The sequence below is a fragment of the Astyanax mexicanus genome, chromosome 22 (assembly GCF_023375975.1).
Source record: "Astyanax mexicanus isolate ESR-SI-001 chromosome 22, AstMex3_surface, whole genome shotgun sequence".
NCBI classification, from domain to species: Eukaryota; Metazoa; Chordata; class Actinopteri; order Characiformes; family Acestrorhamphidae; genus Astyanax; species Astyanax mexicanus.
The window spans coordinates 24650180-24674007 of record NC_064429.1 but is presented as its reverse complement, the minus strand read 5'-3'; the positions used below and the strand labels follow the sequence as shown (position 1 = coordinate 24674007).

At 36.3% G+C, this 23828-nt stretch overlaps 2 protein-coding genes across 3 annotated transcripts in view; both read right to left on the bottom strand.

Annotated features, from left to right (window-relative positions):
• The window catches only part of serinc5 (serine incorporator 5), a 50355-nt gene extending 48446 nt beyond the window's left edge, over positions 1-1909 (bottom strand). Inside the window, exon 1 of the mRNA XM_007243945.4 lies at positions 1525-1909. Coding sequence (XP_007244007.3) covers positions 1525-1551 — 27 coding nt within the window. The 5' untranslated portion in view covers positions 1552-1909. The remainder of the gene's footprint in view (positions 1-1524) is intronic.
• Positions 1910-7601: 5692 nt separating this feature from the next.
• cdk7 (cyclin-dependent kinase 7) lies at positions 7602-15574 on the bottom strand. Of its 2 annotated transcripts, none has more exons than XM_007243947.4 (12): positions 15423-15574; positions 13790-13849; positions 13571-13604; positions 13384-13451; positions 12355-12423; positions 11445-11555; positions 11231-11349; positions 10382-10481; positions 9429-9515; positions 9179-9328; positions 8912-9056; positions 7602-7834 (listed from the first exon to the last, which is right to left on the bottom strand). In XM_007243947.4, the coding sequence occupies exons 1-12, from the start codon at positions 15486-15488 to the stop codon at positions 7806-7808; spliced, it is 1038 nt and encodes a 345-aa protein (XP_007244009.1). In that variant the 5' UTR covers positions 15489-15574; the 3' UTR covers positions 7602-7805. The 2 variants fall into 2 exon arrangements, with proteins under 2 accessions (XP_007244009.1, XP_049326662.1); XM_049470705.1 differs by lacking the exon at positions 15423-15574 and adding an exon at positions 15401-15419.
• Between the last annotated feature and the right edge of the window lie 8254 nt (positions 15575-23828).

Genomic DNA, 23828 nt, shown 5'->3' with positions numbered 1-23828 from the left:
TTGATTAATCTAATTAATTTAATTAACCTCCCAGTCCTAGCTTGAGGCTTTGGAAGTTCCATAGATATCTGAGGCATTAAAATGTCACGTTAAGGATATTTTAAGATATATACTTCAAAAATATGGTTTGTACAGTACTGTGCTTTTCCCCCCCGTTCTCCACAAAGCAATGGTCCAAGCTGCTATAGTTTTTTAAACTCTGTGTGTCTTAAAAAATAAGGTATAATTAATTATATAGGTCATTTATAATATTGCTATGGTAGTTTTAATTTTAACAAGGAATGAGAACGGTACTGAATTTGCTATTCTTGATATTGCCTGTCCACATTTAACTAGAAGCATGACAAAACACCTTATTACAATTCAAAATTAATTTCCAATAGGACAGAACTAGGTTAACTAACTGGGTTAACCTACAATTGTTGAGTAGAAGCACTAGAAACCCTCAACACCACAAACACCACCAACACACTGTACTTAGCTATAACTGCTGAACATGAGGTAATGGAGATAAGCTGGCTAGTTAGCTGCTCAGGAGTACAGTAGTTCCCCAGGTTAGAGAGACAATGGGCAAAAAAGAGTCACATTAAATGTACTGTACTGTTTCTACAACTGTCTTATATATACACAAGACGTATACAACTAAACTACAGATAAACAGTCTAGCTATATAACCAAACGTTTAGCTAACTGTAACAGCTCTCAACACTGGAGCACAAACGAAGAGACACGGCGGGGAGAGGAGTAACTTCAGCAGGAGAGAGAACAGAAGAGCTCTCTCCAGCAGTTAATACCGATTTACATCGTCTTAAAATGAGAAATGATGTCTTTAAGAAGTTTAAAATGAAGGTGGAATGGTTATAATGAAGAAAAAAAAGAGCTGACAACTGACAGACCTTAAATAATGCAAAGAAAACAAGTTCACATTCATAACGTTCATGTTTAAAGAGTTTAGAAATCAATATTTAGTGGAATAAATATTTTTGTTTATCACAGTTTTCATGCATCTTGGCATGTCTCCTCCACCAGTCTTACACACTGCTTTTGGATAACTTTATTTCAGTAGTGAATGTACAGTAAATGTACTGTACTGTTTCTACACCTGTCTTATATGAGACTTATATATATAACTAAACTAGAGATATCAGATAGCTAGTTAGCTACATTAGCTAGCTTACGTTTAGCTATATGACCAAACGTTTAGCTAACGTTATACTGTAACAGCTCAACACTGGAGCACAAACAAAGAGACACGGCGGGGAGAGGAGTAACTTCAGCAGGAGAGAGAACAGACGAGCTCTCTCCAGCGGTTTATACGGATTTACACCGTCTTTAAATGAGAAATATTGTTTTAAGAAAGTAAAAATGAAGGTAGGATGTTTATATTAAAGGAAAATGAGCTGGCAGTGAAGTAAAGCAGAGATAAAAAAAAAAAAGAGAGAGAGAGAGTAGTATCGTTAACGCCAGTCACGCTTGTTTTCATCTCGACCTTCTTTTCTCTCGTTAAAAAACACAGGAACTCACCTGAGACACGCAGCACGGGGTGCACATCTTTAATCCGGATTATTTAGAAACTCCCTCCACAGATACGGGTCCAGTTTGAGCCAGATGTTGTGCGTGTTGTTGTCCTCGTTAACCAGCGCTCTCTTTCAGTGTGTGTGTGAGTGTCTGAATCCGCTGCTCCGGCTCTCAGAAAAACGGAGCCACAGTCCTCCGCCGCTGATTGACCGATACCGGCTGTAGTATAATGGTGAGACCCAGACAGAGAGCAGAAAGGCCCGCACACAGCCTCCTAATTCACCCGCTCACAGCGAGCCCGGACTCCCTCCATATCCCCCTCTGAACTCTCAGCCTTTTCTCCACAATCAAAGAAAACACACCGCGTGTGTCACTTCCGCTGTCGTCAGTGTTACTAGTTTACATCCCCAGTACAGTGCTGGTTTTGCACCTATGAAAAAAGTCACGTATGTAAATCTGGTGAAAGATGAACAACAACGTTTTTGTGTAGTTTTGGCTTAAAATGCAACGATAAATCAATAATAAAATGTTTTTCACTCAAAGAAATACAGCTCTGGAAAAAATAATTAAGAGACCACTTCAGTTTCTGAATCAGTTTCTCTGATTTTATTGCTATTTACAGGTTTGAGTAAAATGAATATTGTTGTTTTATCCTATAAACTACGGACATAATTTCTCCCAAATTCCAAATAAAATAATGTATTGGACCTAGATATTTCAATGATTACAAAGTATTAATTAATCAAACAATCCATATGATCAAAGCATGAAATATAACGTAATATAATTATATTTTTTAAATCTCTTTTTTTATATGTATGTTTTATTATTTTTATATGTACCCCTGGGATGAGTATGTACCTTTGGTTAAAAGGGTCATTTCTTTTCCTTTTTTTTTCTTTTTTTTGGCCCATCAACCTTCCCCCTCTTAGGACAACTAATAATACTGTATTATTTATTTCTTTACAACATCAAAACAAAGCATCAAATGACTCAGCATAAAGTAGCCTAAGTCGCATATATTGTCATGCAAAAAGCTCCAGAAAAATCTTTATATGGAAGTCAGTGTAGACATATTTTATTTAAGGTGATTTTGGAGGCTTTCTTTTGATCCACCCATTATTAAATTTTCACACAGCATACAAAAAAAACACTTAAAAAACAGAGATATAAGGTTGAAAATTACCTGACTTCCAAAAGACACAAGAAAGAACAATCAGTCGGATACTCAGACACCCAGAGCCTTTGAGTAACAAAGAGCAAGTTCAGAAGTTCTCTTCTCTCAGGCAGAGAAACAGAGAAAACTGGGTTATATATGATACATTGATGTGCACCTTTCCCTTAAAAGGTAACAATCAATTCTATTGGCAGAGAAAGACACAAACAAACTTAATTATGTAAATATATATTGTTATCAGAGGAAGGACAGTGTATCTGTGTCAGGGTGACATGTCTATGTAGCAGCAAGAGTGTGGTTAGACTATGTGGTCAGACTATGCTGTCCGCTCTCTCAGCCCCAGACGAGTGTCTGCATTTAGTGTGTGCAGACAGTAGACATCTTCTTCACACTCAGTACATTTCAGTGACCCCGACGTCATGTAAGTAAATCCTATGGCCATGGCCGGGCATTCATTAAGAAATGTTAAGCTAAGCGAACATTTGCCTTCACATTGGTCTTTAACTGCTAAAAAGCTGCTCATACAGGCAAAAATATATAAAATATGCACTATTTAGATATTAGCTGGTGCATTTGGTCATTAGGCCTGACCATCCTGACTGTCTGTTTATCTTAGTCAGGCTGATTATGCTTGTAAACCAGACACATATAAAAAAGCTGTATCTGATTTATGTGATTTGAACATCTTAAGATGGCTGTGCTGTTTACCATGTAAATTAAACACAAGAAGGTGTGGAGACCCTGTATGGTCAGTATGGATGTATTGTCACCCTCTTTTGCAAGTATCACAGCTTGTAAATGCCTTGCTGGGCCTGAACTTCTCCCTCTATAATTGTGTTCTGGATTTCCTGACTGAAAGACCACAATTATTCAGGAATGGAAGCAACACCTCCAGCACCACCATACTGAGCACCGGTGCCCCCCAGGGCTGTGTTCTCAGTCCACTGCTGTTTATTCTACTGACTCAGGACTTTACTGCAAAGTACAGCTCAAACCACATCATTAAGAAGACAAGTCGAGAAGGTGCAGTGGCTAACAGACTGGTGCAGAACCAAGAACCTGTCTCTAATCGTTTATAAAACTAAAGAAATAGTTGTTGACTTCAGGAGAGCTCCAGGTGTCCATCACCTGCTGAACATCAACAGCTCTGCTGTGGAAATTGTGAAGAACACAATGTTAGATGGTGTTCACATTGCAGAGAACCTCAGCTCCAAACCAAGGCCTCCATAGGCCCAGCAACGCCTCAACTTTCTTTTGACTTGACGTCTGTAGCCAACAAACAGAATTTTAATTGTTATTTCCTGCACAGAGAGTCTCTATAGATAACGTAGGCTGGCTCACATGTTTTGCTCTCTTGAAGTCAATCCACAGATGATGTTCAGGTCAAGGATTTTGAGGGCCTTTCAGATTGCATCTCTTTTTTGAGGTCTCTTTTGCTATTTTTCTGTACAAGCCATCCTGTTTACATATTCAAGGACACTCCCTTTTTAAAATCTTGTGGGAATTTAACAGTGTCACACATGTACCAGGAATACATCACAGAAGGCATGACTACCCTGAACAGTAGACAGTGCAGCAGATGGGAATGCTTGTGACTGGCGACGTCTGGCTAGAATTGTCGTGTGATCAGACAGGTGGCTCACATCCATTATTAAGTGCAGGAGGCCCATCCCACATATCCCACAGGTTAGTGTATAATTCTTATCTTTACACAGCTTATACTTATTTAAATTGAATGCAAAAAAAACATAATCTAAAAATGATATGTAATACCAAAGAAGTACTCTTAAATGTGCTCTTAAATATTAATCTAAAGTGTAACTATACAAACTGGTTTCTTTGATTTTACCAAATTGAAAACCTCTGGAATTATAATCAAGAGGAAGATGGATGATCACAAGCCATCAAACCATCAAGCCATCAATTTTTGCACCAGGAGTGACGTAAAGTTCTCAGAAAGCAGTGTGTAAGGCTGGTGGAGGAGAACATGCCTAGATGCATAAAAAATAATAATTAGTAATTAAAATCATTATTTCACCAAATATTGATTTCTGGCCTCTTAAAACTTTCTGAATATAAACTTATCTTTGCATTATTTGAGCTCTGCATCTTTTTTGTTTTTTTTTAGCCATTTCTCCTTTTCTGGATACCAGTTTTGCCATCATTCTACAAATACTGCATGTAGAGTCAACCCAATCCTCACACCTCCAGTCAAGTGTCAAAAGCCTGAACTTCAACAGCACAGTGTGAATGATCCTGGAATTTCAGGCCAAAAGGTGCTACAGCCTCTCCTTTGCTACAACAACACAAATCTCACCCTCTCTGTATCTGTTGCTCTTCACTGTTAGCTGCATTCCCTCCAGGTTGCTATGGCAGAAGACCAGGCAAACTTTTCTGACACCCAGATGAAGCAGCAAAACCGTGTCCAATGAGGCACTAAGCTGACAGATGAGGTGCTGAGTGGTGTGGGACAACAGCACCTCCCTCAGGGCTTTAGTGCCAAGTAATGAGTCAGAGTGCCAAATATTTACATGGACTGGCAGCAGCACACTGGACTAGTTGGCAGCAAAGCTGGTGAGAGCAATCTTCTGCCAGATAAATCCATTTGATCAGGTTAGGGAGTTTAAAAGTTCATATACTATTTTTATACGTATTTTAAATCTGCATTTAGAATATGGCGTCCCAATACTTATGTCCACTTAGTGTTTTAGGCGCAAAATATTTTTGTTCACATCTCAAGCTTTCTCCCTCTATCTTTAAGGGAGCTCCGCTTGAGGTGTGAACAAAACAAAAAATTGCAACTGTATTTTTTATATAAGAATTGAACTTATCCAACTTTTGTTAAACTTGATGGCATAATTCATACATTTAAACAATGCTTTGGATGATTTTTTAATGAAATGTTCTGGCAAAGAAAAATACATTTCAAAATAAGATTGCATTTTCAGAATGTCAAAGCTATACATTTTTAGAAAAAAAAAACAGATCCATAATTTTTTAGATAAAAAAAATCATATCCAAAAACTTAAAATATATTTGACTCAAAGCTCACAAATACAAAAATGTTCATAATGGTAATTTTTTTGATTCATAAATTCGAATATATATATCAAACATTTCACCTCTGGCTTAAACTCATATTTTAATTGTTTAAATAAAATAATTTAATTGAATGAATAAATTAATGTTTTTAATCTGTACATTTCCTTTGGCATAAATTCATAGTTTTGAATCAATCACATTAAAATATTTTTTATTTTTTATTTTTAACTTAAAGATCGGATTATCTAAAATCTGAAACTGTATGTATTTGAATTTCTTTTTCTGAAAAGGTTTTATTATTTTTTTTTTTTATAAACGTCACCAACAAAAGTTCTAAATGTACAAAAACGTATTGTAAAAATCCATTAAATACATAATTAAATACAGCTTTGGAAAAAAAAAATAGAGACCACTTTAAAATGATTAGTTTCTTTGATTTCACCAAATTAAAAACCTATGGAATATAATCAAGAGGAAGATGGATGATCACAAGCCAACCAAGATGAACTGCTTGAATTTCGGCACCAGGAGTGGCATAAAGTTATCCCAAAGCAGTGTGTAAGATGCATAAAAAGATGCTTGAAAACTGTGATTAAAAACCAGGTTTATTCCTCAAAATATTGATTTCTGAACTCTAAAAACTTTATGAATATGAACTTTTCCTTCATTATAACCATTCCAATTTTATTTTTATCTTATTAACGTTTGGTCCTATAGCAAAAAATAAGCTAGCTAACGTAGCTAACTAGCTAAATGTATATCTCTATCTTTTTTGTTATTTCAGCCATTTCTCATTTTCTGCAAATAAAACCACTAAATGACAATATTTTATTTGGAATTTGGGAAAAATGTCCGTACTTTATAGAATAAAACAATGTTCAGAGAAACTGAAGTGCTCTATTTATGTTTTTTTCAGAGCTGAATACATACATATATATTACATTAAAATCACACATTTAATTAAAATATACAAAATGCATATTTAAATACTCAAGCTTTTAAGCTTCATAATCAACAGAACGGTCCTCAAAGAAGGAGACAAACCTAAATTCGGAAGATAGAGTCCATATGCAATACATGGACAAAGATATTGCTAATTTATTCATTTTTTCAAAATTATGGGGTATTAAAAATTGGTCTTGTTGGAGTAACCATTTCTATTGACTTTCTACTAGATTTTGCTGTATTGCTATGATAATTTGATTGCATTTAGCAACAAAAGCAGCAGTGCAGCTGGGATTTTAGATGATGCCCACTGTACTTCATCTTTCGCTGCAAAACTCATCCAAAAGTATTGTATAGATCACAATCATTACAGGGAACAGTTTTATCACTCCAGAGCTCAATGCTGGGGTGCTTTATACCCCTCTATCTTATGGCTGGTATATATTAGGCATTATTAATGGTGTCAACAGGTTTATGTATGTCTATTTGAGTCCTATTCTTCTAGACAAGCAATCTGTGTCAGCAATAAGTGCAACTTTCAGTATCCGAATACAGGTATTAGATTGGTTAACCACAAACATATAGTGGACATATTTGTTTCTTCATGCAGAGAAAGTAGAGATTATAATTGTTCCGACTGTAAGACAAAGGATTTTACCCCAAATTTCATCTGACACTGCACACTGACACAAGCTCACAGAGCTCCCTATGCAGTTTGGGACCCAAATTCTGGTTGCTTAGCAACCAGGGCAGATAAAATGAAGCTGCTGCCAGAATCCATCCAGGGACCAACAGCAGCTTATGTGATAAATCCCTGTCTCTAAAAGATTAAATAAATATAAATAAATAACTATTGTGGCATCAGCTGAATGGAATGAATCATTTAAAATTCAATGAAAAAATGAAACAGGACTCCAAACCTTTCATCATAATTTAATTACTTACAGCATGTAAAAAAATAACTGAAAACAAAAATCAAACAAATCAAGTTACCATAAATATGTACAAAATCATTATGCAAGATGAACGGCTGACCAATGGATTTATTGTTCGTGGAGGTTTTCAGCAGCACTAGTGGTCACGTGGCTCAAAGGCAGACAGGTGGGATTTTTAACCTCCTCTCCTAAAACACCAGCTTTTTCTTCAGGCTAGCTGTAAAAACAAAACAAAAATGATTATGATTATACTGTCAAACTTGTAAATATATAATTAAAAAATGTAACTATAGATTCTCATAAAACTATCTAGAAAATGAAAGAGATACTTGGGGCACACATTATCCCACAATTAGGCCTGAGCTCGTAATGTGATTGGCTACAACAGAATTTAGCAGTATTCTGGAAGCAACTTTCAACATTATTAACCTGTAATGTAGTTTTCGAAAAAAAAAAAAAAAGAGGATCCTAGGTGGTTGCTACGATGTTACTAAGAGGCTAACATGGTGTTGCTATGTGGTTTATGTGGTATTCCAGGGTGGTTTCTAGGGTGTTAATAAGTGGCTAACAATTTGTGGCTAAAATGGTGTTGCTATGTGGCTAATATGGTGTTTCCAGGTTGCTTCTATTGGTATCTCAGATGGTTGATATGGTGTTGTCTGGTGGCTTCTATAGTTTTTTTAGGTGGTTACTACAGTGTTACTAAGTGGCTGATATGATGCTGCCAGGTGGTTTCTACAGTGCTGCTATGTGGTTTCTAATGTATTCTAGGGTGGTTGCTACAGTGTTGTTAAACAGCTGCTCTGGTGTTTGCTATAGTGTTGCTAAGTGGTTGCTAGTTGGCTGCTATGGTGTTATTAAATGTTTTCCATGTTCTCAGGTGATTGCTACAGTATTGCTAAGTGGTTGTTATTGTATCCCATGTGGTTGCTATGGTTGCCACTTATGCTACCCGTTAGCACACCTCCCTGGAAATGCAAGTACGTGTTGAGCTGTACTGGAGACACGTAGGTTCAATGCAGAAGTAGAAATTAGCCATAAGTTTATATTTTAGACAGCTGCAATGATGTTGCTTAGTGGTAACTAGGGTGTTTTGCTGTAGTGTTTAAGGATGGTGATTGCTGTAGTGTTTAAGGATTGCCAAGTGATTGCTGTGGTACGCAAATTTTTTATCCTGTCTTTGGGGAGATTAGAGCGCCAATGTTTCAATACAAACACTAATATTTGACACCACATATAAATGTACTGCAAACATTGCAATATTTTGTCCCATGACTATTAGAAGAGTACTTACCTTGATCAATACCATCCCGTTTCCTCTTGATGCCAATGGTGAGATTTTCTTTTTCTTTCAGAGCTTCTGCTGAAGAGTTTGGTCTGGGCAGCTGAGGGCCTGGTGTGGGTCCTGGTTTCTTACTGAAATATTGCGACTTCAGGGCCTAAAACATTTATTCATTTATAAATATATATATAGAGAAACAGTGTATACATTAAAAACATACTTAAATAATCCACTGTACTGTAAGTCATGCCTGAGCTTAAACTAAGTGTATACTGGTACCTTTGTGGCTGTGAAGCGGGTGCAAGGGTTAAATGTGAACAGGCCTTGTAGGAGATCCAGCAGGTCGTCACTAGCTGCACTGAAAATGTGCTCCAACGGCGTGCCAGGAAATGGTTTAAATGATACGAAGTCTGGGAGACTGGTCATACCCTTAAAAATGAATGATTAAATTAGCATGTATTGATTATTTATCTGAAAAACACACGTCATAAAGAATATGAATATGATACAGAATACTGTGTGTACACACAGGCCAAATGTCTTCTGTTGGAGTCCCCAAAGCTTCAAATATCTTTGTCAGCTGATCCAGGTCCGAATCCCCAGCCAGAAAAGGTACCTTTTAACAAAATAAACTGATTTAGTACACAGAACAAAAAATAAACATACAAAAATAGTTTGCATGTAGAAGTTTCTGGACAACACTATATGGACAAAAAAACAAGCATACTGCAACTATCAAGGATTGCTGTGAGGATTTGATTCTATTCAGCCAAAAGAGGGTTAGTGTGGTCCAAATGTTGAACGATCATCACCCTACTTCCTTTTTTATCTAAAAAATTTTTTATTTTTACTATTTTTTTTTCTCCCCAAGTTGCTGAGCCAATTACCCCATCCAATTGGACTACCTCATCACTTGCAATGTTTACGAAAAAAGGAGGGCGAGAATGGGCTTAGAGTGGTCCAGGGAGCTAAGCGCTGCTACTATAATCAGAAGATCGCTGGTTTGAATCCTGTTTATACAGCTTGCCATCAGCTTGCTTTCTCTGGGTGGGTAGATGATGTTGGTGATGTTGATCAGCACAAAGCGTCTGCGAGAACTGTATCAGAACTGAGTCGCTGCGCTTTCCTCAGAGTGCACTGTGATGCTACTCGGCAATGCTGCATCAGCAACAGTTTGAAAGAGCGTTGGCTGACTTCACATGTATCAGAGGAGGCATGTGTTAGTCTTCACCCTCCTGGTGTGTTGGGGCATCACTAGAGATAGGGGGAGTCCTAATAAGTGGTTTGGGTTATATGTTCTTTTAAATTGGGCAGAAAATGGGATTAAAAAAAAAAAAAAAGCCAATTGTGCTCTCTCAGGATTTGGGTGTCGACAAACATTTTGACATTTAGTGTAAAATGTATACATGTGTTAAAATTGCATGAAAATAATCAAACATGAAAGCAAAATTGTTTATTAATGCCAACAGTCATGTGACCCACCCTGAGGAGGAGTTCTGCAAGGATGCAGCCAACAGCCCACATGTCCACACCCACTCCATACATCCTGGCCCCGAAAAGCAGCTCCGGTGCACGGTACCATCTGAAACAAAATGTACCATGTGTACAAATTCTAAATATTATGCTATTAAGCTAATAAACTACATAATTCGAAGAATAATTTAATAATAAATCTGCTTAACATTGAATTCAAAACAATAATTACAACAAAAAATTAAGGCTCTGTAAAATTAGGTCACATATGATCGGCTTTATATACATGGAAAATTAGGAGATCACTTCAGTTTCTCTGATTTTGCTATTTAAAGCTATATGTTTAAGCAAAATTAACATTGTTGTTTTATTTTAGAAACTACAGACGTTTCTCCCAAATTCCAAAAAAAAAAAAAAAAAAAAAAAAAAAATTAATTTTGCAGAAAATGAGAAATGGCTGAAATAACAAAAAAGATGGAGAGCTTTTAGACCTCAGATAATGCAAAAAAAAAAAAAAAAAAAAACAAGTTCATATTCATAAAGTTTTAAAATGTTCGAAAATCAATATTTGGTGGAATAACCCTGATTTTTAATCCCAGTTTTCATGCATCTTGGCATGTTCTCCCCACCAGTCTTACACACTGCTTTTGGATAACTTTATGCTTTACACTCCTGGTGCAGAAATTTAAGCAGTTCAACTAGGTTTAATGGCTTGTGATCATCCATCTTCTTCTTAATTATAATACAAGGGGTTCAATTTGGTAAAATCAAAGAAACACATACATTTTAAGTGGTCTCTCATTTTTTCCCCAGAGTTGTATACATCACACGTGTGTGGCTAAAAAAAAAAGTGCATACCTGGTCACGACCTGATGTGTGTAGACTCTGTTAGGGCTTCCAAATGCTTTCGCCAAGCCAAAATCAGCAAGTTTCAGAACTCCATTTTCATCTAAAAGCAAATTATTGGGCTTCAAATCCTGGAAGAGCAAAGACACAACATGATTAGAAATAATTAACTGCTTTTCGGTAAACGTCATGTGAACCATTATATATTATATGGTTTTTAACTGACCCTGTGCAGAACCCAGTGACTGTGCATGTACTCCAGGCCCTGCAGAGTCATCAGTGTGTATGCCTTTATGTTGGCTGGCGTCAGTACAAGACTAGTGTCCTTTATGATCACCTGGAGGAAAGAAAGAAAAGAAAAGAAAAAAAAAAACACATAAATCTTTGTATTTGTAAAACATCTGCATTACACAACCATTTCCTTAAAAAAGGTGCCAGTACCATCTAAAACAATCATGACTTATTTTTTACAAAACGGATTCACACAACCAAAGTGAACACCCTTTTCAAAGAAGTGCTACTGTACTGTAAAATCTCTATAAAAAAAGGCATGTTAGAGAATAGAATGGGATGCTGGAAAATACTCATTTGTGCCTAACCTCACCCAACATCAGTACACAACCTTATTAATACTTGTTGCTGAATACAATCAAACATTATTGAAATTATTGAAACATTATTTGAAAACATCACAGTGATTGTTCTAAAAATCCCATCAACCCCCATAACGTACATTAGTAACAGAAAAAAGACCCTTGCCACACAATTACTGTGTAAAACCACAATGCAAGCAGCAAAACAGGTTAAAAATAATCATGTGCTATGTTTTGCTTCCACATCCTCTCCTCACAAACTCCCATGCCTGCTTTTGGCATCTGCCCTCTAATTTTATAATAGCTGTTTGGGAAAAGCGATAAGAGAGGTAATATTGATTTTTAAAGTACAATTAAGAGGAGCTCTCTGCCTGTCCTCCACTCTGCGTTTGCTTTTTTTGCTGCAAAAATTCAATTAGGACTTCAGCTGAATGCAGTCCAGTGGGGCTGGTTTTAAATAAGAGTACAAAAGCACACAGAGAGACCATCGGGACTCGTAAGTAGCTGGCACGTAAACACCGGCAAATCCTGTCCCTTGTTTACCTCTAGATCCGTCTCCATGTAGTCAAACACAAGGCTGATGTTGGATTTGTGTCCGAAGGCATCAAGAAGCTTTGGAAGAATTTAAAAGAAAGATGATTACTCAAAGCACAAGAGCGAGTTTGATAATAAATAGTCTTTACGTAAATGCAAATGACATGCTCTATGTAGCAAACAGTGTTTTTGCACTAGGGATGTACAATATAAAGCTCTGGAAAAATTTATTCAGTTTCTGATTTTGCTATTTCTAGGAATATATTTGAGTAAAATGAACATTGTTGTTTTATTCTATTAACTATGGACAACATTTCTCCCAAATTCAAAATAAAAAATGTTGTCTTTTAAAGATTTATTTGCAAAAAATGAGAAATGGCTGAAACAACAAAAAAGATGCAGAGCTTTCAAACCTCAAATAATGCAAAAAAAGTCTTAACAGTGCAGACATCAATATTTGATTGAATAACCCTGGCTTTTAATCACAGTTTTCATGCATCTTGGCATGTTTTCCTTCACCAGTCTTACACACTGCTTTTGGATAGCATAGCATTTTGACACTCCTGGTGCAAACATTCAAGCAGTTCAGCTTGGTTTGTCAAAGAAACTCATAATGTATAAGTGGCCTCTTTTTTTCCAGAGCTGTATAATTTCAGTATTTGCTCATGCACAATACTCAAACCACAGTTCATGCCATGTCATGTAAGGCAAATTCAAGGAGCACCACTAACCATATAGGACCATATAAAAGCACTTTAAATTTCTATAATTACAGACTGTATTCATTTATCAGTTTCTCTGCATACTTTACTATTCTCCTTTTACCCTCTTCTTTAATGGTCCCAACCCCAACAGGACCACCAGTACCAGATCAGGTACTGTATTCTGGGATGGTGGGTCATTCCTTCTGACATTGTTATAAAAACTGAAGTGGGTATTAAATATAAGGGATGATAGGTGTATCAGAAAATACTGCATTATTAAATATATCAATCTAATGCTGTGCAGCCCTAACCCAACATATAAAGTATTACTTACTCCAATAATGTTTGGGTGGCTCAGCTCTTGCAGTAGCTTAATCTCTCTGAGAGCTGTTCTGTTAATGCCTGAAAGACAAAAGGAAAATCAGACCTTTTTAGAGTCAAACAAAATCAGAGACAAACCCCAAACAAAACAAGAGATCACAATCTTAACGATAGGATTTCATGCCTGAGAATGCATTTACCATCTTTAGCTTCTGTTCTGTGTCCAACTTTAATCTGTTCAGAACATAAAAACAAAAGGAAAGTTTTAAAAGGTTTCACTTGTAGGGCAAAACGAAGATAAATTGATAATTAACTACATTGAATTGTGAATATAACCTGGCTTTATTGTCTGTGAAAACGTTATCACAGTGAGCAAAACATGTCTGAGAGCTTCTTTTTATGAGTATTAGTTATCTTACCTTTTTAATTGCAACAATTCGGTTTGTAGTTTTGTCTCTTGCCTTGTACACAGTGGCAAACTGCAAGAGAGACAGAATAACATGGAAGGTCATGGGAATGTGCATAGGTCAAAAAGAAAAAAAAAAAAAAAAACAAGAACAAAGGACTGTCACAAACTTCAATACATAGGATTATGTTAGCCAGCCCTTAATACTTTAAAAGTAACATGAATACAAAACATCCTAAATGAGATCTAATGGATTCAGATTTGTTGACTGAAAAGGCCACTTATGCAATGTTTCGTGCTATGTCAGTATCAATGAAAAAATGACAATGTTTTTATTGTACAAGACAGTATCTATCAGATTACTGATCATATCTACCTAATCCATCCAATAGGTAAACCATCATCATGACATGTTGGATCATTGAATATAATAACACCTGAGATTTTTATTTTGTTTCGAGATGGAAGAACCAGAAGCACCATCTTCAACACCTTTAGTACCTTAAAAACCTTCAACTGTGATTGACCCTGAATTACTGTCCATGTTTTCATTTGTTGGAGTGGGAAGGAGAAGGGAGGGATGGTTTAAAGGGCGTTTTAAGGAGCTCTAATCACTTGTATGTCGCCAAGTATGCCACATAAAATATAAACGTAGTAAATATACAATAAAAAAATAAATAAACTAACTAAATATAAATATTCAATTGGTTTATGCTTTTAGTGAGCTTTTATGATGAATTTTATAAAATATCAAAATATTTTACTCAAGTCTGGGTCTCTAGTACTTTATTATACATGTCTGATAAAGTATTAACTTCAGTACAGTGAAGAAAATGAAGGCGCTTAATTAATAGTATTTAGGTTAGTTAACCTAGCCAGCGTTGTGTAGCTCACCATCTACACAAAAAATAAATTAACTAACCTAGTTGTGAAAATTAGGCTAAAATGAAAAAAAAAAAGCTATAGTGAGTCAAAGAACAGATTATAAAATCTAGCTAGTTGGTTGGCTGGAATATAATCAAGAGGAAGACGGATAATCACAATCCATCAAACCAAGCAGAACTGCTTGATTTTTTTGTACCAGGAGTGGCATAAAGTTATCCAAAAGCAGTGTTTAAGATTGGTGGAGGAGAACATGCAAAGATGCATGAAAACTATGATTAAAAGACAAATATTGATTTCTGAACTCTTAAAACTTTAAGTATATAAAGTATATGTTTTCTTTGCATTATTTAAGGTCTGAAAGCTCTGCACCTTTTTGTTATTTCAGTCATTTCTCATTTTCTGCAAATAAATGCTCTAAACGATCATTTTTATTATTTGGGAGAGATGTTGTCCGTGTTTTATAGAATAAAACAACAATGTTTACTTGACTCACATACCTATAAATAGCTAACTCAGAAAAACTGATTCAGAAACTAAAGTGGTCTCTTATTTTTCCCAGAGCTGTAGTTAGCTAAGCTAACTAACTGTGCCACGAGCTACTGTTGACAAGCGGGTGCTAACAGTTGCGTTGCTAAGCTAAACCCAGGCTTTAATACAGCAAGCTGGGCTAAGCTAAGATAGCTAACTACTCCATCTAACTCAGAGCGAAGAATATGGGTCATTGTCTTAGATTAAACACCTTTAAAGCTGTGCTTCATTACCTGACCCTCTCCCAGAAAGTCCAGCTTTTCATATCGTTTCGCTCTGGACTTCACATCTAGAGCCATGACCGGAGTTTAGCTGCTTCTTTGTGAGAAGCCAGGCTGCTGCTGTTCAGTTAAAGCGCTCTAAATACATCCGGGTAACACAAGAGTCAGCGGAACCTTCCCGAGACTCAATCGCTGATCAACACACCATTTTGTCAGTCTTTTTCGAGGTACACATGATATACAAATCTGCGATATTACTTTTGTCGCTTTAAATCGTCTACCGTCTAAACAGCGGTTTATTTAATCGATTAAATGCGAATTCTAAAGCTCGTATGCTGAAATAAATAGTGTTTTTTTCGGTTTACAGAGTTTTTTAAAATACATAAAATACATAAATACATAAAAAAGGCTTAATACACTCAACAACAACAACAACAATAATAATAATAATAATAATAATAATAATAATAATAAACATTAATAATAATAATAATAATAATAATAATAATAATAATAATAATAATAATAAAATGTATTATAATAATAAAAAATAATTATCATCATAAATGAATACATGATAAACATATAAATACATATACATAAATCGTATTATTATAATAACATCTCTAAGCTTTTTTTATTAATTAAATCCTTTTTTTAGGACTTTTTTACATTGTAAATTTAATACTGAAGACAGTAAAGCTATACATGAACACATGAACAATTATTCTGTAAACAAAAAGTGTAAAAAAAAAACATATTATTTTTTATAATTTAGATTCTTCTATGTAGCACATTTATCTTTGGGGACATATCTGTCACCTTGAATAGTTTTCTCAGCGTCTAAAAGGAGTTCCTGGAAGGGCGGAACAATAGTTGCTGCTTTTCCTTCACACTGTGAAACTCCAGCTCATCCCAAATCACCATCTCAGATGATCAGGTTTAGGTCAGGGGATTGTGGAGAACAAGCACTCCTTATGTTTATGTGTTCCTTAATAGTTTTCATGTCTTTAATATTACCTTTATTATGTAAAAAAAATAATAATAAAAAGAAAGAAAAACACATTTAATGAGAAGGCATGTCCAAAAGCTTTGATTGATAATGAACCCTATAGTCTGTGCCAAATGCAGCCTCAGCTTTCTGTTCTTGACTGACAGTGGTAAAGCCCTGTTGTTGTAGTAGTCCATCCGCCTTAATCCTGGTCCTGGCACTTCCATGTGTTACAAATGTACAGTTTTTTCTTGTCCTAGCACACCTGATTCAGCTAATCAGCTCATTTGCAAGGCCTTTTCAGATTGGCAGTGGGTATGTTAAAACACACCAATACAGTGGATTGGAACATACATTTTCATTTTTCATTATGTAAAGGTAGAAATGGTTAAAAACAGAAAGCTGGAAGTGCAGTAATACGTAAATGTCTGTGAAAGCTGTAGTATTTTGGAGGAAAATGACAAAAAAACAAAACAAAACTGTCACGTTGTTTGAGTAAGCCACCCTTTTATTTATTTATTTATTTATTTATTTATTTTGGAGTTGTGTGTTTTGTATGGGTAATGCTGTTCAACACTGTTTTTGCATCACTGCATCAATAAACATTAATAAACATATTTATAACTCATGAACACATATGTTATTATTATTTAGCTATTAGTTATCAGTAGGCTATTTTGCTAGCACATTTCCATTTTTCCCTACAAAGCTAATACAGCCTTTACTAATCCTCCCTGCAGAGGGCACTGTTGCCTATTGCAAAAGAGAGCTACTTCTTAATACCAGGAGCTTTTACAGATAATACATCTAATGTGAATGCTAAATAAGCAACAAATTAAATAATATAAAAGTAAACCCTTGCTATTTTACTTATTCTATTGAAGATGCATGCTCAGAATGCTTGAGAATGGGAGAATTCAGGCTCTCAGGCTCTCGGTTGGACTGACTGTGTTCCTCCTCAGCTTTCTGGCTCTCCTAGTGGGTTTGATGTAAGAGTAAAAAAATCTCCAGTAGTTTCTCCAGAGCAGATAATGTAAGCACCAAATACTGTGATATGATGCACTGATGCACTTTCCTTTTAATCTATCCCTAAACTAATCTTTCCCTTTAATCTAGCACCTATCAAAATGTTCTTAAATACATATTAGGACAATTTGGGCATTCCATTTCTAACACACTTTTGTGGAATGGACCTGCCCACTAGTTCTTCCCTAAAAAAAAAAAAAAAAAGCAAAATAGCATATAATATAAGCAATAAGGATATAATAATTGTTTTCTCCATGAATAATGTAAAGTGGCCTAAATAAAAAAGATGCTGGCTACCTTCACTAAACTAATGTACAAAATTCTATTACAGATAAACAACACTAATTATAACTCCTGTTATATTAGGCAGCAAGTGAACTGTCAGTTTATGAGGTTAACTTGTTCGAAGCATAAAAATGGTCAGGTCTAAGAACCTTAGTTTAAATGGAAAGAGGCCATCATGTAAAGAACCATTTTTTCATTTATACAGTATATCATTTACTGTTTACTGTCTGTTTTGGCTCTCACCATAAGCCTGGACATCTCTGAACTTTTACCATATGTCCAAAATAATGTTTGTGAACACCCCTTCTCATGAATGCATTCAGCTCCTCCAAAGTTGCCCCTTGTTGCTGACACAGACGTGCAAATGCACACACACACAGCTTGTCAAGTCCCTGTAGAGAAGTACTGATAATAGAATAGAACTCTCTGGAGCTGAGAAACATGCCAGTCATGGGTTATAGAGGCTATATCAAGCATATTCCCCAGCATTGAGCTGTGAAGCAGTGGAGCTGTGTTCTCTGGAGTGATGGTGCTCCATCCCTATTGGTTAGATGAGAATGATAAGTTACCCACCGTAGTTAACATGCTGACCCCTCTGAGGCTTTTAAATTGAAACAAATTTTCACATCAATCTTCTACACACAAAAAAATGAAAAACAAAAAAAATCACTCGATTTTAGAGGAAGTAGTTTATAAGACGGTGTCCCAATACTTTTGTCCATGTAGTGTGGTGTGTCCAATATGTGTGTGTGTATGTGTGTGTGTATTATTGGCTGTATCTATTAATTAGAATTTTGTACTCAATTATCTGACTGTAAATGCACTATCTGTGCCAGTTATTAAATTCACAAAAATGAATAAAATGAATAAAACATTAAAGTTGCGTTCTGTGATGAGTTGCGAGGCTAATTAGCAGATTGACAGGTGTTAGTAACAGGAACAGCGTTTTAGTTCGCAGTTTCTGTCACATCTACCTCACGACCGAGAGTGTGAAATTCAGTGCCAACTGCCTCTGTAACCGATACTCACGCAGACGCTTTCCCACACCTTATGCATGGTCTTCTATGGGCGTTGTTTTTAGCTTAGCCTGAGGATGCATAGCATTGTTGTTGTTGTTGTTGTTTTATTTGTAATAACTGAAGCCTGTTTTTGTGCAAATGCAGCTGAAGCTTGAGTTTCAGGACCATTCTCAGGCCTTGTTTCCTTTTCAATACCTTTTTTTTTTTTTTGGTCGACTTGTTTACTGTACACTTTATAACACCATCAGAAGTTTCCCATCTTAACAGGAAGTGGTTGGCTCAGGGCTCTTTTCTTTTTGAGAACGCCCACTTCCTCTGACTTTGATAAACACATTTGTGGTTTAGTGCACTAACCCCATCAGATAAATTTCCCCAACTGCTGTCGGAGACAGTGTCCTCGAATTACAAAATGATTTTCTGGGTGGTTTCATGACGCAAATTCGATTTGGAGGCACCTAATTCTAATAAATTGGATAACCTCCTTCTTAATGAGATTTTGGCTGCATCCCAATTGTGTACTACACACTAATACTATTATGTATATACTATATACAGTACTAATCTGAGGGAGTCTGAAATGCAACAAATGCTGACTTGATGCCCTGCTGCCTACACAATCTTACTTAGAATGTTGTGTAATGAATGATGAAGCTCCCTTCATCTGAATCAAATGGCAGCAACACGTCCAGACATTGCTCACTGCTTGATATGATTAACCATTTGCATTTTGATGACTAAAATAGAAGACTAGATTACCAAGCTCTGATTCAGAGATGACTGGGTGCCTTCATGCCTCAGAATCCTATCTAACTGGGCAGCCTAATGCTTCAGACACAATCTAAACAGTGTAGTTTTCCATTGATCATTATTGGACGGTAAAGCATTTACCTGTTTATAATTATGCAATGCACACACACAGTGTCTCACAACACTTAAAAGACGTTTGTCATTGAGGACATCAAGCACAATGTTTTCCCGAAAAACATCCCTCTGCTGACTACAGATTTCATTTTCCAGCAGGATTTGCTGGAAACATGCACTGCCAAAAGTATAAATTGGCTGTAAGCCATAATCATTAACAAAAAAAAGAAATAAACACTTAAATAGATCACGCTGTGTGTAATACACCTAAATAATATGAGTTTCACATTTTAGACTGAATTGCTTCACAAATTACAAAAATAAATAACTTTTTTATTGATTTTTTGAGATGCACCCAAATGCTTTATAGTGAATAGTGAATGATGTAATGTATGACCCATTCTGACCATTCACAGCTCTCTCTGTTCTTTACAGCAGCACCCAATGTACTTTCACTCCACTACATCTCCATTGTATGATTGTGCATCTCAGATGCCCAGAAAAATCCACCCTGCTTTTGGACATGGTTAACATAATGTTTTGCACAGTTTTAGTTAAGTAATCACTTGCTCACATCGTTCTATTAGCTATTTGCTTGATGTAGTACTAACTGAGGGAAGACAGGCTAGGCTTGTGCATTTGCACTTTATGCACTGAAATTCCTCCTAAATCCTTGAATAGTTTAAAAACATTTTGGGTGTGTTTTTGAATTAGTTATAGTGGATTTGCTAGTTTTTATTACTTTTTATTTTTGTTAGTACTTAGTTTTAGTTTAGTTACATTAATTTTAGTATTAGTTTCATGTTTGTTCCTACTTTGGATTATTTTTGAGATGCAAGATTTAAAAATGTATTGTGTAATTAAAAAAAAAAAACTGTTCTGTTACTGTTCACAAAAACTGTAACAGCCTTAAGCCCAAAATGCATGTAATGCTGCTGCTTAAAATAGAACACACATTAACATGAAAATAAAAACACAAATCATAACAGGGATAAACACATTAACAAACTCAGGAACCCAATAAACTCTACAGGTTTTACTCATTTTCACCAGAATTATCAACTAAAAAACATACAAACAAACATGAAAACGAAGCATTTTCTACCTATGATTTCATTTTATAAACATATAAAATGAACTCAATGAAAAAGTTAGTTACTGTTTTTTACTTTTAACTACCGTTTTTATTAGTTTCAGAGTACAAAAATGTTTTTCACTTTCAGTTTTCGTTATTTCGTTATCGATAATAACCTTGATCTGAAAAGGTGATTCTAATCATGACTTGGTTCAATGGGATGGTAAGAATATGATGCTTCTCGGACCAATCACAGTTGCTATTTACAGAGGTAAATTTGACGACGCAGAAGCACAAATTGGCCTTAAAGCACTCACATACTACAGTACAGTGCAGTGCAGTCTACTCCTGCAGGAGATAATAACTGTCATCGACCAAGACAAATGCATGAAGACACATTTCCCTTTTGTTCCACATTTTCCGTGTAAGCATTATGTACTGCATGCTTTGTTTGTAGGCCCATCTTCTCAATCTCCGTGCACAATTAGACCTCAGTCCAACTCACCTCTTTCCAGCTGCTGTAAGAGGGTCATGGCTTGCTGGCTCTCATGGTTCGTCATCTGCTTTTGCTGTTATCATAAATCGCGTTTGGATGCTGCGCGATATTAAATGAATCATCATTGTGTCATTATGATTTAGCAGATAGATGCTGAGAAAGATTTACAAGCTTCATGTGGCCTCGAGCAGAACCTGCTCCGCTATAGAAAACGTGTTCTACAAGATGCTGCTGCTGCTGCTGCTGCTAGTCAGCATTGGCTTTATGTTGCAGTCATTCTGCTCCCCGTGGAGCTCAAGCTGATTCATTCCACAACTGTTAGGTTTTGTAGCGAGTGGGCAGATGTTGAGTGAATCCGAGAAACCAAATCAACACTCTCGGGCATGCGCACTCCTCCCCCTTCAATGAGTTTCTAATAATGAGGCTAAAGTGGGTCTCTCCTGAAAGGCCTGAAAGACTTGCAGCTTTTAAGATGGCATCAGATGAACAGCTGTACCTTTCAAGTCCACAGTTATTTCTAGCTTGATAATAGACACTCAAGTTGATTAATATATAGGTGAATAGGTCAAACCATAGACTGTCTACTCTGGAAATGGAGATGAATGGGTGGAGGGTGAATCATTGCTAAAGTAATCTGTGAGTTATTTAGAAAAGACTGGTGTAATAGTGCTTGTAGGTGGAATCCACTTTTAGAACAAAAGGAGCATTGCTTTATGGGTTATTAGAAAGAGTTTCCTGGAAATGCTATCAAAAGCAAAGAGCTTGGTACACTTTAAGGTTGTGTAAGCTCCCATTTCTTACTTAGTCTTGCGTCTTGCCTAAGAAATTGCTTATGGGCCTTTTTTATGGTTGTGCATTCTAAAGCAAGTGAGCTGTTTTGAATTATATATACAACTCAAACTCAGGAAAAGTTGGCATAGTATAAAATGTACAAATGCAGAAGAAAAATGTTGTGTTTTTACATTTTACTGCAGACAGTATAAACCCAATATATTTCATGTATTGTCTGATTAACTTCATGTAGCTTGCTACAAGGATGTGTAAAAGTGCTTCCCCTTCTTTCCTCTAAGGCTCTCAGAGGCTTTTTTAGGTAGTGTACCTCTTGGTGAGAGATTATCAACAAACAGACATGCATAGACTGCCCCAGACTGAAACCATTTCAATTCCAGGTTCCAGATACGAGTATGGCTGCCTTGTGAAGGGTTGTCAATCCTGCCTTGAAGTTATAGTGCCCCAAATAGTGGTGTGATGATATAGGGAGCCTTTACATACAACTAAGATCGTGTCTAGTAGTGACATGACAGACACTAACAGCTCAATGATATGTGAAGGACACCATGAGGCCACATGTGTTGCCACATTTCATGGCAGGAATTCGATTGCCATTTTCAGCAGGACGATGCTCACCCCCATACACAGCAGTGGCTTTCCAGGAATCTCTCTTGGAGATTGCAACCCCTTCCCTGGATTGCATGCCCAAGAATTTAAAACCAACGGCGCATGTCCAAATCTTTCTAGAGGCAGACAAACAGGGTACTAATTGGAAGCCTTCTTTCAAAGTTTACAGTTTCCCTTAATAAACCAAAAAGAGACTTTCAATTCCAAAAACTCATGACATCTTTTCAGGAATGTCAATGCATTTATCAAACACCCAAGACAATGCTAAACCACATGCTGCACACATTACAAAGGTATGGCTGAAGAAGAAGAGGATACGGTTGGGGACTGACCTGTTCCCAATAGAGAATATGTGGAATATTTTAAAAAGACAAAAGTGATAATGACGACTCTGTGCTATTTCACATCTTATGACATGTTTGCAGGAAAAATGGGACAAAATAACACTTAATACATTTCAGTGCTTGGTATCCTATGTCATGCCTGGCGCTGAAGCGGTGCCTGTCTCACCCACACTCAGCTCTACCTGCGACTTCCATTCACAAGACTACGCTACCCAGAATGCACCACCACCATCAGTGACTCTCACAATCATGTGACAACTCCAGGAAGTCGTTCTCCTGAGACTGCCCTGAACTCTGAGTATTGTTTCGGTTCGTCCAGCATTACAACGTGTTTCTCTTTGCCTTTGTTACCCCGACTCTTTTTTTTGTCTGCCCTTTTTGCCTCTCTGCCTGCGTACCGAACTATGGACTGTTTGTATCAACCCTGGTATGTTTTCTCCTGTTGGCTCCTGTTTACCGGTATTGACCCTGCTTGTTCTGACTACTCTCAGTATTACTCCTTTTGTTATTAAAGCGTTTATTTTACATCCGCGCTTGTCTGAGTTCTGCCCCACTATGACACTTTTAAATGTTTTAAGTGAAAAGAAATGGCAACATTAAAGGTTATTTTTTTCTTTTTAATAAGTTGACTATACAAAACATAATACTGTCTGCCATTAAAAATAAAAAAATGAAATTTAATGTAAGAAAAAATGAAAAACCAACGTAACATACCATATCATATTCATATGCAGACACTTCTGCATATTTAAATCATGTAGGTCCTCAGCGGTGTAACAGCTGTTTGAAGATACTCAACACTGCTAATTGTGGCCATTACTGCATGGAAACCTTTGCGTGCATCGCTTTCAGCTGATGCATGTACTGAGTGTGCATGAGCCATGTGGTCACACATCAGAATAAGAAACACACTGAAGCATTTG

Bases quoted from the DNA above. Each gene is read 5' to 3' on its own strand.
- cdk7 (XM_007243947.4), bottom strand. From the start codon at position 15,488: ATGGCTCTAGATGTGAAGTCCAGAGCGAAACGATATGAAAAGCTGGAC. The intron at 13,850-15,422 runs GTAATGAAGCAC...TCTCTCTTGCAG, and splicing joins ACTTTCTGGGAGAGGGTCAG to TTTGCCACTGTGTACAAGGC. The intron at 9,329-9,428 runs GTGTGTACACAC...TTCATTTTTAAG, and splicing joins CAACAGAAGACATTTGGCCT to GGTATGACCAGTCTCCCAGA.